The sequence below is a fragment of the Neofelis nebulosa genome, chromosome 13 (genome assembly GCF_028018385.1).
Source record: "Neofelis nebulosa isolate mNeoNeb1 chromosome 13, mNeoNeb1.pri, whole genome shotgun sequence".
Classification (NCBI taxonomy): Eukaryota; Metazoa; Chordata; class Mammalia; order Carnivora; family Felidae; genus Neofelis; species Neofelis nebulosa.
Genome location: NC_080794.1, coordinates 24119354 through 24134469, shown reverse-complemented (window position 1 = coordinate 24134469; position 15116 = coordinate 24119354). Strand labels below are relative to the sequence as shown.

General features: G+C 53.6%; 1 protein-coding gene and 1 pseudogene across 1 annotated transcript in view; both read right to left on the bottom strand.

The window, feature by feature from the left end:
• The window catches only part of LOC131492413 (src substrate cortactin-like), a 50307-nt pseudogene extending 44387 nt beyond the window's left edge, over positions 1 to 5920 (bottom strand).
• A 6676-nt stretch (positions 5921 to 12596) lies between these two features.
• The window catches only part of LOC131492412 (liprin-alpha-1-like), a 29906-nt gene continuing 27386 nt past the window's right edge, over positions 12597 to 15116 (bottom strand). Inside the window, 2 exon segments of the mRNA XM_058696038.1 lie at positions 12597 to 12765; positions 13431 to 13582. Coding sequence (XP_058552021.1) covers positions 12597 to 12765; positions 13431 to 13582 — 321 coding nt within the window.

Sequence of the window (15116 nt, the reverse complement as noted above, 5' to 3'; positions counted from 1 at the left end):
CAGGATGGAGACTTTAAGGAAAATTCCCAAGCAGCTGCCGAGCAGGGACTGGGGCGGGGGGCTTCTGGAAGCTCTGCACCTGGACGGCCACCCCTCAGGCCTGAGTCAAGGTGCTATCTCGAGAGGCCCAGTGCATACCCTGCTCTAGAGGGAGGGGCTCCATCACCTGCACTCTGGTTCCCATGACGCCTCACTCACCTGGTCAACTCTGCCCACCTGGACACCAAACTTGCCTCCAATGCCCCTGATGGACTGGACCTGGGACGAGTGCTTGGAGAGCTTCGACTGATACTCATGGCCGACAGCTGATTGAAACAGGTCACAGAGCAAAGGTGTCAGCTGCCGGGCATAGCAGCTGTATCAGACACCCCCGGGCATGGTCCTCGGGGAACAGGCCCCACCTTTGTCCACACCAGGGCTCCTCCTGGGAACAGGCTCTGTGTGCAAGCTGGTGGAGGAGGGATCCCCGAAGCCACCCAAGACCCTACCAGGTGGGGCTTGTGATCTGAGGGGCATGGGGAAAGGGCCACGAGGCCGGGACCATCCACAGCCGAGTCTGACACCTGGCACCCACAGATGGCGATACAATCACTAGCCTGTAAAGCGAGGCACTTGCCTACCGTGTGGCGTAGGAATGAGGACCAGAGATTTGCGGCGAGAGGCGGAGACAGACTCACGCTCTTGGTGACACCATGTACTCCACCACACTACCCAGAAACTGCAATTGCAACGCCTGCTCTATCCACATACATGGTCTGCCACGCAGGAAAGTCTAGGCTTCCCGCCACTCTGGCCTCGGCAGGGTCGGCCACCCATAGCCTCCATGCCACACCGGGCACCACAGCACTTTGTAAACAAAGCTTCTGGAATGCAGCCCCCACCAAGCATTTATATATAAGCCCGTTTCTGCGATCTGCCCACCAAATTCAGTAAATGCCAGATGTCCCACATCCTCCAAAGCTGAAAATATGGACTACCTAGCTCCCCGGCAGCCCCCGGCCCTGCCTGGCCTCCCAGCACCAGGCTCTGTCCCCAGTGTGGACGGCCCAGACGTGTGACCCAGTGCGGGCATCTGAACCTTCCCTCTTACTGCCTGGGACACGGCACATACACACCCCTCCACCTGGTCTCTCCAGGGCCGTACAAGATATCTGGGTCAGGAGAGGCCGGGGTGAAGAGGCAATCAGGAGGCCCTTCTCAGCACAGTTGAAGGGAGAGAGCGGCGAGGTTTATTCCAAACTTCGGAGCCATGCCACTCTATCCCCTCCACGGCTCTGCTCTGATGTCCATCCTGCCTGGAGACCTGAGGCACCCTGGACTCCCACAGCCTCCAGGCTTCTACTCAAAAGTGCTGACAAAGCTCCCCTGGAGGACAGCCTGCGGAAGGGACTCCCCAGCACAAAACTTAGCAGAAAGAAGTTGTAAGAGAGCTTTTCTAAGAGTACTGCCAGAGATGCAGAGTGGCAATTTTTCCAAGTTTTTTCTTTAATCAAAACAGGTTGATCCAACTGAGAAAATCATGCCTATAACTAGGCATCAGCACCAGGGAGGGCGTGGTCTGGAAGCCTAGTTTCATGGTCCAGGCAGGGGGTTGGCCCAAGGCCAGGAAGGAGCCCAGGAGCGAGAGCAGGAATGAGGTCCGCCTCACTGGCTCACCCGCAGACAAGGGCAGGATACCAGACAGCAGTGCACACTGGGGACTGACGGCTGCCACACCTACCCAGGCCACACTCATGCAAACACGTGCCTGCCTGAGCAGAGTTTTCCTCTCCAAGACTCCATCACATTCTCCTCAAATCTTAACACAGGGATCTCAGGACTCTTTCCAACTCAGAGAGGACAGGTTACAAAGAACTTCAGAGGTACGTATTTTTGAGTCTCATTTTTTCATCTTTATTTTTTTGTGTGTGTGAGACAAAGACAGAGCATTTCAGGGAGGGCAGAGATATTGAGAGAGAGAGAATCCCTAGGAGGCTCTGCACTGACAGGAGACAGCCCGATGCAGTGCTCAAACCCAGGAACCGTGAGATCATGACCTGAGCCGAAACCGGGAGTCAGACACATAATAGACTGAGCCACCTAGATTTCTGACAAGTTGGTCCAATCTGGAAGAGCTGGAAGCCAAGCTTGCCTACAGGTGCAGGGAGGCACGGAGAGAGGGGCTGTGAGCCCATGGCAGCACCCCACCAAATTCATCTGTAAGGGCAGTCTCCCCACTATACCAGGTGTAGACACCTGGGCATTTCCGTCAGCTGTCTGGGTACCATCACCGCAGCGGCTGGTAACTCATGAGATATCGCTGAGCGCCTGCACGGTGCTAGGCCAGGCCCGACAGGACAGGCCCCAGCCGCAGAGAGCCTCCACGGAAATACAGTAATGTCCAGGGTGAGTGAAGGACCACAGGCAGAAGACACGGGGGAAAGGCAGCAGCAGACAGGCTGGCGGGAAGGAGGGCTCCTCAGGGAAGCTTCGGGGCCTAGTAAGGCCAGAGCTCAAGGTGTTGAGAGGACAACAGAAGCAGAGAAGCCAGCAGTGACAGCTTTGTTGTTACTGCCATCAAGCTTCTCCTTGATAGATTCATTGTTTGCCCCAATGTGTCATTTTGCCAACCCAAAGCTAGAGACCCAGACAGACCATGAATTTCTCTCCGTTTCAAATCCCTACAACCCCATGGGCACAGGCTTTGTTTCAGGAAGGAAAGGCCTCTACCTGTTTCTCTCACTGTCCCAAGCACGCGGGGGTGACGGGTTGTCTGTACTGCAAAAGGCAACCAGGCAACTTTGTAGAATCCAAAGATGATTCCACTCCCCACTCTGCATGTCTAGATATCTCCGGGAATGATAGTCACACCAGGAAACGTCCCTGCCTGTTTCCTGTAGCTCACTCTTTGTCCAACCCCAGCGTAGGCAAATTCCAGACCTGGTGTGCGGTGCCCCTAGGACGCCCCAAATATCTGCTCTGTGTGAACACAGTTCAGCGTGGCTCACTGTGACCCAGTGGTGCAGTTCTGCACTTGGCTCAACACTGAGTCCGATCTGAGCAGCATCTGGAATTACAAGGGACAGGTTAGAATTATAGACCAGAAATTCCATATCAGCTGATGGCTTCCCTTCTATGCACAACAGAGGCAGACATCTCTTGGGTCCGAATAAGAGACACTGCTCAAACTGGGAAATTCACATCTACAGGGAGGTCTGCAGAATGTATACAGGTACCTCACTGGAGAAACATGTAACACCACCCCGCTACACCTGAGTCTCTTGCAAGGGGCGTGGAATAGAGCAGAAGAGCTCCGGGTGTCTCAGGACAGAGGATGCAAAGTGCCACCAAAGGCTGATGTGTGCAGTCAACCATGCTGAGCTGGATGGCAGAGGAGGCTCGCCCACTGTCCTCAGTGAGTGCTCTCTCCCGGACTCACAGGAAGTGACTACACAGAGGGCCAGGTCGTCAATGCCTGAAGGACAGCAAAGCACCTGCTGGCTGAAGCCTCGCCCGCACACTGAAGGACAGCCTCAGGTCTGGTTCTGGCACCAGCTGGCTGAAGTCTCGCCTACGCCGTGAAGGAGAGTCTCTGATCTGGTTCTGGTCTACACACTGGCCCAGATTAGGCTCGTGGTGAACTGGGGGCAGCAGTGACACCAACACCCACACTCAAGATGCTTCTGGGCTTCCGTCCTCCACCCAGAGCCCCCCCCCCCCACCCCCCAGTAAGGCCTTCTGCCACATTGCCCACACCCCGGCACACATGAGAATCCTAAAAGAGCTTCTAAAATGCAGGAACACCTCATGAGAAAGGTCAGTCAACAGAGGAGGATCTCACCTTCAGCGCATGGACTCAAAGCTCTTCTGCAAGAAGTCTGAGCCCCTACTTCGCCAACTCTGTGCCCGAAGTGAAACGGCACATGCTGCCAACACTGACCTTGTCCATCCAGTCCTGCCACGTGCCGAACTTCCTGCCATAACCATGAGAGGCTTTTGTTCCTCTTTCAAGCTCTTTTCCTTGAGGGTCTGGTGTTCTTAAACCTCATTCTCTCTCAACTTGTGTATGCTTGAAGGGAAGGAGGGGAAGGGAAGGGAAGGGAAGGGAAAGAACTGGGAATTGTGGGAGGGCGTCGGTGCCTTGTAAGGTGACACGTGAGGTCACCTGGTGGGATCTCTACACCACTAGGCCCCATTCCTCCACACCCCCAGTCCCTGCCTTTGCCAGTCTCCCCTTAGTCTGCCAGGCGCATCTTGTCAGTAGGGCTCAGAGTCAAGTTTACAGGGAAAACAGAAACTAATGTGCTCCGGGCCAGTGAGTCATCCCAAATCCAACAGTAGGTGTACGAAACTTGGAATTTTCTATATTCATATGGTGAAAAGGTTCTCTTTCATCAGGTAGCGGGATTAGGAGAAGCACTTTCCAAGCCTCAGCTCATAGCAGAGGGGGAAAGCAAGTCAACAATCCCACATCCCAGAGACTCTGAGGACGCTAGTCAAAGACAGTGAGGCAAAATGTTTAGACAGCATCTCTTTACTTGAAGTACTACTGGGTTTACATATTCTTACATACTCGAAGGTGACCTAAGAGACTATCAGAATTTATCATCTAAAGCCCCTTTCTACATTTAACACCGGGAATAGTGAAGCAGATCCCAAGCTGTGGTCAAAATATGGCAAGTCAAGAAGCCTTTAGAGCTGTCACAATCAGGGGACCACAAAATAGTACAAAGGCCACTCCACAGGGCTGTCCAGGGGTCACCACGTCCACACATCTGGATGACAATCCCAGAGTATACCGAAAAAGCAAACCGGCCCTGGCCACTGCCCAGTGTCCTTGGGATTTGCGATGGGGGTAGAACCGGCTCCAACACCTGGAACGGCCACAGGGTGCCCACGACTGTCCCAGGGGTTCTCCCAACATCCAGCATGTTTCAAAGCCACGGGAACAGAAACGACGATGAGAGCAATGGTGACTCCACCGGCTCGGGAGTCGGCTCCCAGGGCCTCGACATCCTCACGTGGCTTCTGTGGAAGGTGTGGGCTCAGCAAGTCAGGGAGGAACCTACACTTGTGTCTAAAATACCCACACGACAGACTTCACCCTCTTTTGGGAATGATTTCCTGGCTCTGCCTCAGCCAAGAACAGCTTCATTTTCCTGAAAGATATTGGGGCCAAGGAAGTCGAGCACCGCAGGTGACCAAACAGATCAGAGGGATGGTCCCTCACAGTAGGGACGGGAAGGTCCAATCGGAAGCCGGTGAAGCCTAAAGAAAGCTCTGAGCACAGTTTCAAGGTTCCTTTTACCTGCACTTCCTGACTAGGAAACACCACCGGGAGAAGTGGCAGTGTAAGGCCATGCCGAGTCAGGTGCAGGGCCCGCTCTCCCACGGGACAATCCCTCGGCTCTCCTATTTGGGGCCTCTCATGAGAATATGGGACTTAGAAAACAGCTCCCCAGTATATCCCACGCGCAGTGACAGAGCAGGAAAAGTAGAGTCGTGGAGGGGAGTTTAAGGTCAGAAGTATTCCAAGACATGGTGTGTGGCAGGAACGCCCACTAGCAGAGAGCATAGGTGACCAAGTCCCCTGATGAAATCTCTGCTCTTGAAGACAAGATGCTAGAATCATCAATACAGGAACTGTTTGTGATGGGAGATTCTAAGCCACCACGTACCTACGCGAACACATGTATAGAAGCACAGGGTCACGTGTTGTGGGAACATCAGCTCCCAAGACAGACCAAATCGTGCCAGTGTGGGTTCACAGGAAAGCTGTGTCCCCCTGGTCTGTGTCTCTGCCTTTCAAAAGACCAATTTCACACCAGCATTAAGATAGTCTCTTCCTTGGTGTGCTCATGGTGCCCAGAAACTTTCACGGTCTTGGCCCCCATCTCTGCTCCTTTCCACTTATATCATTCAGAAAGGTGTAGTCAATGAGGAGTGAAGCCCACACAGGGGATTGTAAGAAACACAGACAACCCAAATGAAAACAAGAGGAAAATCACCTTTGGGGAAAAGGGAGACAGAAGGACACTGGTGACTCATAGCACAAAATAGGGTCAGTTTCCCATGGATCTCATCAGCACCCCCTCTTCCTTGGGAATGGGCAAGGTGTGGCCTTCCTAAGATTCCACATCTGAAAGAGCAGGGCCCCGGGTTGGGGATGCCTGGGAGAACGGCTCTCAGAGGCCACCAACAAGCTCTCTGGCCACAGTGTGACAGCTCTAAGCTTGAGGGGCTGGGCAGCTGGGCCACCAAGTGCACACCCACAGCCCCGTGGGTTTAAAAATTAACATGAATAAAAAAGAAAATAAGATGTTGGAGACCAAGACAACCTTAGCCCTCTATTTTTGCAATGTGACGATGCCTTACTCACTGCTTTAATTACAAGTGAAATTTTTTTTTGTTTTTGTTAACTTTATTTTGAGACAGAGCACATGCATGAGTGGGGGAGGGAAGAGAGAGAATCCCAAGCAGGGTCTGTGCTGTCAGCCCAGGGCTCGATGCGGGCCTCAAACCCACAAACCATGAGATCGTGACCTGAGCCGAGGACAAGAGTCAGACGCTCAACCAACTGAGCCACCCAGGCTACCTTAATTAAACAATTTTCAATTAATGGACATTATTTTATTCTCCTGAAAATGTTTACAAATAGCTTTTACTTAATATTCCGAGAGCATCCTGGCCTGAAAACCAGAGCCATGGCCCTGAAGCACGGAGGCCAGGCTGTGGGCCTCCCCTCAGCACCAGTGGAGAAAGGTTCTGTTCGCCTCCTCTTAGGATGGCTGGCCGGATGCACTGAAAACAATCCAAGCAAGCGGGACGGCAGCCACCGGTTGCGCAGGAGAGGCTGACCTACTCTCTAACTGCTGGATGTGCTCTGGTGTGTGTGCCCCGAAACCCTGTAGGCAGCCACCATGCCCATGGCTCACAGCGGACGGAGGCCTTGGAGGCGGCACAGTGGGACACAGGCCTCCCTGCACCTGGCCCTCACCACAGCCCAGCCTGGCTGGCATCCTGGCGTCCAGGCCTGATGCTGCTTCCTCTCACGTGTGGGCAGGATGGTTTCCTCTTGCATCACTGTCTCCCACGCACGTCCTAGTGCCTTTCCAGAGTGGTTCCTGTCTCACGGGTCCCTGAAAGTGCCTTCTACCAAAGCAGAGAACACACACCCCCACCAGGCCCACGCACGCTCGTGGCTAGGAGAGGTCCAGCACACTCGAGTGAGAAGATCAACCGGCAGTAATCCTGATGCACACCAGAGGTCCTCTTGACAATTTTCCATCTTCTGCTTTCTGCCTGGACAGTCTAGGGCCTGTCGTGTGACCCGAGAGTCTTCTTCCCCGTGGGAGGGTTGGGCCCGTCCTCCCCACCCTGATGCCTCCGCGGTAGGACTAGGCAGAGCAGGCCTTCTCCAGAAACAGGTGGACTGGGGAGGTGGTCCCATCTATGTCCAAATCTCTGGAACCTGTGCATGTGACTTTATTTGGAAAAGCAGGCTTTGTAAGTGCAGCTACGTGGAGGACCTGGAGACCACCCTGGACTCCCTGGGGAGGGGGCTGGGGAGTACACGGAGGAATGTTCTTAAAAGAGGAGTCAGGTAAGACCACCGAGAAGGGACAGAGCATGGGGCCCAGCAAGCACCGAAGCCGGGCAGGATGGAGCCTCCCTGCTCCCGCTGAAATCTGCCCATGCACCCGGTGGTGTGGACACAGCGCTGGCCTCAAGTCAGGACGGGGAAAGGTGCCGCAGGAAGACAAGGAGGAGAATCAGAAGAATCCACGCCACTTCTTCCCACCGAGGACTCAAGCGACAGGGGGGTAAGAGAAAGCAGAACGTCAGAGATGTTGAGAAACACCATCAAGTGAAGCCACATCATCAGGAAGGAGGCAACAACCCCTCTTGGGCATGCGCCTGCTGCCCCTCTGCAGAGGCCATGGGGACAGACCCCTCCCGGTACCACGGAGCACCCACCTGGGAGGTGGCAGGACTCGACCAGCAAAAGGCGAGGAGGAAAGTGTGAAGTCACAACTGCATTCAGAACACTCGACGTGACCCACAAGAAAGGACCTTAGGGGCAGCAGTGATGAGTGTACAGTGGCCTCAAGGAGGAGTGTGTAGCGGGAGGAGAGTCAAGGGTATTCGGTGGGACCTGGCGGGTCTGTGGAAAGGCCTGCAAGCCCCGGAACATTCAGTATGGGGGAACACAGCCAAGGATGGCTAACGCGTGCTCTCAGAGAGGCCACACCCCTCGGACATCTGCTTGGTGCTTGGTCTGTTTCTCAACTGACATTTCTTTTTTAAGCATCATTGGATTCACCAAATCAAGTTTTAATAAACCGTGTGCAAACGAATATACCTATGGGGAATTGGTCTCTTTGCAGAAACTCTCAGATGCCTAACGCTTACCCAGCTTTGGTGGGGAAAAAAACAATCTTAGATGTAAAACGCAGGGAAGCACTTTGTTGTTCCAAACCTCACACTTAACACTAAGGACTAGGAAGTGCAGAAACTAACGATCAGCCAGCAAAGGTTCTCAACAGGAAGACACAGAATGACCTAAATATGCCCTGACAGAAAGGAGAAGGGAAGTCTTACTCCACAGAAAGAAACTATGTGTCCTTCACAGTTAGTAAACGATCAGCCCTGGCGGCAGAGACAGTACAGGAAGAGGAAATCCCAGCGATTGTCAGCTGTGCGCTCCACACAAGGCCCACGGGTCAGGGCGACCATCCCTTGACCCAATGGCCATAAGCTCTCTGTGGCGGGGAGGGAAGGAACCATCCCAGAGTCGCCTGAGCTATGAGGGATCTTGTGCCACAGCCTCCCGAGGTGGCCTCATGAGGGCTGCTTCGGAATCTGTGTCTTCTCCTGTCTCTGCCCCTCGCATGCTCATGCTCTGTCTCTCTGTCTCTCAATAATAAATAAACATAAAAAACGTAAGGAAAATCTACAAATGGGGAATGAGGTCCACTCTTTAAACTTGTTCACAAACAAATGTAAAAAGTTGATTTCCGTAAGAACAGTAAGACCTTTATTAGAGTTGCACTACATTATTTCCAGGGTCTCGCGTCTTCCTCCTGGGTGCACACCCAGCACTCTGCCCCGCGGTGGGAGCCCAGTGCTTCCTGATTGGTCTTCTGAGAGTTGTGGTGCCAGGGAGCTCAGGGTGGGCGTGGGGCAGGGGTGGGGGGAGGACTGGCCCAGGTCCCCCCCCCGCCCAGGCTTGCCGCGGCCTCAGCTCCCAGGTTCTGCGGGTCACTCCAGGCAAGCTGCCCAGGCCCCCAGGACTAGGCTCTGATAGAGCCAATGCACTGAGGACACCCACGATGCCTAGCTGTAGTAGGTGGAAGAGCACACTAATATTCAAGCAGATAAGCAGAAGTTAGGAGTCATCATAGATCATTGAAGTCTGAGCGCGCCACAGCCTTGTTACATACGAAGTCTGCCATTCTCCACCATTGTTCACATTCCAGTCAAAGAGCCTCCCGTGGCGCCGTCGCCGAGGGGCTGGGGCAGGTCAGCATGTCACGGACCGACGACCAGCTGCATCTTCTTTGGCTGCATAGAGGACAGACAGGAAGTGGCCCAGAAGTCTGCAGGGAGAATCTCTGCTGACCCAGCAGCTAAGTCACAAATGTCCTTGGGTCTACACTGTTTTCTCCAAGAAGGTGCCTTCCTAAAGTTTTGTCATCCTCCAGAAATCAAGACTGATTGGAAATTAAAAAACAAAAGTGTATACTAAAGTTACCAGCCCTTTAAAATGACCTCGCTCTGCAATTTTGTTTACAGGTATTTACCCACATTCCTGACAGCCATCGGGCCCCCTGCCCAGAAGGCAGTCCCAGGGGGTAAAGGGAGACAGGGCCACCACACTTGTGCCAGGACCCTGACCGGGCACAAGTCAACAGAGTCCTGGGCTGCCTGGGCCTGCTCCACTGTCTATGTGAAATCACTTCCTGCCATAGAAGAGACCACCTTTTCGCTTTCCAAATAGTCTTTAAGCTGCAGACTGTGCCACACGCTGGGACAGTCCCACAGCACCCTTTCCCTTGCCCTGTTCTCCTCACAAGCATGTGTTCATTCTTATGGCAATCACGACAGTCTTAAGTAGTGGTGTGGGAGTAAATCAGTCCTGGTTTTGTAGAAGGAGAATGCAACGTTTTGTGTCTTTTCAAATAAATAACTGAAACATTCCTCCAGAGCACAGGGCCCTGGATTGCAGTGAGATATCCGGCTACCCCCAAAACACAACTTACAGGCTCTATTCCCAGGCTGCAGCCAACGTGTTATGTCAAAAACATTTCTGAAGACTATCCGTGTCAAATAGCAAAAATGAAAGAAACCAAACTCCTCATCTCTGTGAAACTATTGGTTTCTCAATAGCTAATTGGTTTGTTTATTTTATTATAGTTCTTTTTTCATTTTTGAAAGAGACAGAAACAGCAAGAGTGGAGCAGGGGCAGAGAGAGATGGGGAGAGAGAATCCTAAGCAAACTCCCCACTGTCAGCACTGCGCCCAACGCAAGGCTCAAATTCACCAAGTGTGAGAACACGGCCTGTGCCGAAACCAAGACTCACATGCCTCACTGACTGAGCCACCCAGTCGCCCCTGTTTTTAGAGTTTGAGAGACAGAGAGAGAGAACAAGTGTGTATGAGGAGAAAGGGGCAGAGAGAAAGGAGGAAGACGACCCAAAGCAGGCTCCACGCAGAAAGCAGCCAACCCACACTTTTTGTTACCTCTGAACTTACAAAAATACACATTTCGGGGAGCACTGGGGTGGGAGAAACAGAAGGCACTACCACAAATATTAGTGTTTTCATTACAGAAAATATAAGGATGTGAAAGAAAACACATCAGCAACATCTAAGGACAGAATTTTCCCAGCATGGTTCCAGGAGCAAAAGGTCTACTTTCAGTATCAAATTGCATACAGCCAGGTAGCAACTATCCAAGTTAGTGTAAAACACTTTTATACACTTCAAACATAGGGACATTCAAATCAGACCACTGTTAAACAGTTTCTACAAATTTCCATTCCCAGGGAACCAAAAGCCTGAGGGTTCCTACGGAATTGTGAGCAATAACAGAAATAACGGCAATTCAGCTGAAGTACAACTGAGTGTGCCAGTCAGGATCATTGTTATGAGTTCTGAGAAGGAGACTACATTGAGGCAGACGGAAAGAAACCAACGGACATGTCCGGGGGCTGAAGCGGAAATGGCCTCTACGGGGAGGGGCTCTGTGGGCCCAGTGTGGACTTGAGGCACCCCACTCCAGACCTCGCAGGCTCTCAGGGCATTGAAGAGTGGCCACACGCCTTGCCTAATGTCCGGTGTATCACAGAGCCCACTGACTTCAGCCCTGGCTCAAGGCCCCGTCCCGTCGTCCCACCATCCCCAATGTGCCCCCTTGGCCCACCTCCTGCTCCACCCCGCTAGCCTGCAAACCACCTCTTCTGTTGAAAAGAGCTCACTTTTATTTATCAGTTGTCAGATCACTGGGATATGGTTTCAACCTGCCTCCTTCACCCACTTAACTCAGCTCTGGGACACGGTCAACCCACGTGTGACATGATCTGCAGTGGAAAGTCCCAGAGAGATATGCCCGCACCACTCCTCTGGGCCCCCATCCCGGGCATCACAGCGCCTCAGCTGCTTGGTAGCAAATGAAACCCACTGCTGTTACTCGTTGTCAGAATCGAGACCAGTTGAAAATAAGATGTACTGATTAGACTGCAAAGGTCAGAGTCTATTTAAGAGAAACTCAAACATTACAGGGGAAGGAAACACAGGGGCAGCCTAGTGAGTGCGCCAGAGAGGTCACCAGCATGAAGGACAGGTTCTGAATGCTGGTGACCAGGTCCTCACAGGGGCTGCAGTTACACATAATGTGATGCAGCTTCTGTGTTGCAAGTATCTCGTGGATATTTAGATGCAGACACTCCTGAAAGCCATGTGACGGAAGTGCTCCCACTGTTCCGAGTTACAGGTGAGAAAACGGAAGCACAGGAATGCTAATATGGACTTTCCCCAGAGCCCCAAACCCAACTGTGCAGGAGCCAGGCTCAGACTCAAGTGCTCTGGGGCCACACCCTCACGTGAGCCACAACATATCCTCCCTGCACAACTTCTCAAGGTACACTGGGAATCCATGCGAGACCCTTCAAGATTTCATACGTGCTCTACGTCCTCCAGGACCCACAGTTTCAGAGGAGCCTCAGGTTCAGCGTGGAGGACATAATACTGCTTGGCAGCTATAGACTATATTGAGCAAACAAACAGCTACTGCTTTCAAAACAGGTACAGCTGAAAAGTGCTCAGCAAGGTGACAAGAAACACAATGCTTATTTTTTAAAGTTTTTGGTGTTTTTCAGCTTGTCTGCCCAATTTTCTGAGTCCCAGGGCACCTTGGGAGGGTTTTCAATTCAGTGGCTCCAATTCAGTGGCTGTGGGGAAGCAGAGTGATGAAATGGGAGGTGGGGGGTGTCAACGGCCACGGGAGGTCTCCCGACACGGGGAGGGGTCTGCAGGCAGAGACACCACGGATCTAGAGGAATGAGGCCAGTAAGACCACCCACACGCTGCAAACACGCAGGGGACACCAACCTGGTCATGCAGGCTCGTCGCTGGCGTGGCTGGGGTGGACCTTTTCTTTTATGGCGAGCAACCAGCGGGTGGATTTTGTGATGCCCTTCTTCTTGGGGGCATTGTTCAGTGAGTCCTCATTATTGCTAGTGTTGCTGAGGTGGCTCAAGGGGCCATCCTGAGAGGCTGTGGATCTGGGGGACGCACAGGAGAGCATCTTCCACGCGTGCTCGTCGCACGACACACCGCCCCACGTGATTAGAAGCACAATCCCCCAGCTTCTAGGGAGGGCTGCGCCCTGGGAGCTGACACTGTCTCCCTCCCAAGTATATCTGGAGTCCAAGCACCTTGGGTGGAGAACGCTCAGCACCCCTCCCTGGCCGTGACCCGGGAGCACGGAGGACATGCACACCTGAGCCACCCCAGGACGTGGTGCGAGTAACCGAGAGGCTGCTGAAGCTGCCTGGTGGGGGTGGGGGGAAGAGAGCATGGCTCCTGACAACCCCACAGGGCACAGTGCAGCCCAGGAGAGGAGCCCTAGGGAGCATGTCACCCAGGATCCACCGGGAGGAAAAGGCAGGTCTCAGGACTGCTGGTGTGTAGGATCTGAGCAAACGAGGTTGCCCTACAGCCACCAGCATCACAAGACTCTGGTCTTTCCCACCTGCCTTTTGCCCTGCTGGCCACACCCAGGGCACCCAGGCAGGTATCCCAAGAACACCGTGCACGTAAACTCAGTTCATTGGCCTTTCTTTGGAATCGCTGTTCCGACCCTTTCTCCCCCATGGAGAGATCAAAGGGTTCTCAGAGCTGAAAACCAGCCCACAGGCATATCTCCTACGATGCCTGTGCCCCTTACTTTGTGGCGTCCCTGATGTCCTCGTGGCTGGCCTTGGGCAGTGCCCCTTGCTGCAGCCTGTCCAAGCTCAGGGACCTCTGGGAAGAAGGAGCTGATGGTTCACATCGTGTCCTTGCCACACTATCTTGTGACTCTTCCTCCAAAGGCAGCAACTGTGGGGTGGAGAGGAGAGTGACATCAGTTCACCGTGCACCCAGACAGAGGAGCACACAACCCTGAAATGACAGCCAGCAACTCATTTGAAAAGCTATGAGCTGTGCTTTGTGCAGCGTCCAAAACGACTTCCTAGGATCGGCCTAACGCAAGGGAAAGGGTGGTTTCGCGTCCGGGCAGTGGGCCCACTGAGACCCCCAGCCCATCTGCACCGAGGGGTGTACCCTCCCCAGGACCTCGCACCACCAGGAGCCCGGCCACAGAAGGTAGAGGCGGAGACCCAGACCATGTCACCATACACCACGGCCAGCTGAGAAGGAAGGTGCTTGTTTCCTGACGCCATTCAGGGCAAACCCTGGTGAGCACGGAGCCCTCCCATGCACGATTGTGCAAAGCTCTTTGTTTGGGGGAAATGGAGCGAGCTTGTGGCCTAATCCACTGTCACTTCTGGTAGCGATGCAAGGCTGGAATCTACAGGGACGTGTGTAAAATGACAAGGCACCCAACCCCCTGACCCCACACTCGGGTCTGACTTCTGCTTCTCGGGGACATTTCGGTTGAGGTTACAAACTGACGGACTCATCGGCAACTTACAGACAGTCTGCTCGACACGGTGGAGACACAGTGTCCCTTGGCTGCCGTCACGACAAATGAACCCCTTCTGACTCCATTTTTCCTTCTGTCACAGGTTGTGGGTCTGTGGCTATGTGGCTGTGGGCCCTGGAAAGGACCGTGGGGCCACGGACCCGCCAGCGTTATGACCCTTGGCAGGTCCTGGTGGTGAGGCAGGGCCGGATCTCATGAGACACACGTGTAGGACTGGCGAGACAGGCACAGCCAACTGGGTTTGTACCAGGACCTCCGAAGCTGCATGGGGCTCGGGACACCCATGGCGGTCAGCACCAAGTGGAGCTGAGCTCAGGGAAGACACAAGCATAACCAACAATTACAGACACCTGCCTCCTCTCCTGATTTCCATGACAATCATCAGACAACGAAAGGCTACCTTAACAGGCTACAAATTATCCACAGAAAACCAAACAGGGTTAGACTTGCTTCACGCAAGTAGATTTCATACCCAGGTGGAAGCAAGGATATGGAGAAAACAAACACCGAAAGGGAACAAGACAGGGAGCCACACTAGCGACCAGGCTATGAGGTGAGCAGAGACGGAGGGTTCCGGGAGCACACCCTCCCCTGTGTCGCAGCGCAGTCCACACACAGGCCCCCGCCCAGCACTGGGTCCTGCCAGACTTGTGCCTATGGGCCATTTCAGTCTCAACCAGAACGGGAGACTCCCGCAAGGCTGGGAAGTGCAATGCCCGTGCTGGCCCTGTCCGGATGGACCTGACTCCCACTGCACATACACCTAGACTTCATCCCCCAAAACCTCCAAAGAGCCCTCCAAGTAGCCATCAGTGAGCTGGGGGAGCAGGCCGTCCTGCCTGGGTGTTCATCACACGACCCTCTGTTCCTTGAGAAAGGCTTGCCACAGAGGAAAAGGCAGCACGAGCCAGCAGAACGCAGGGCGTG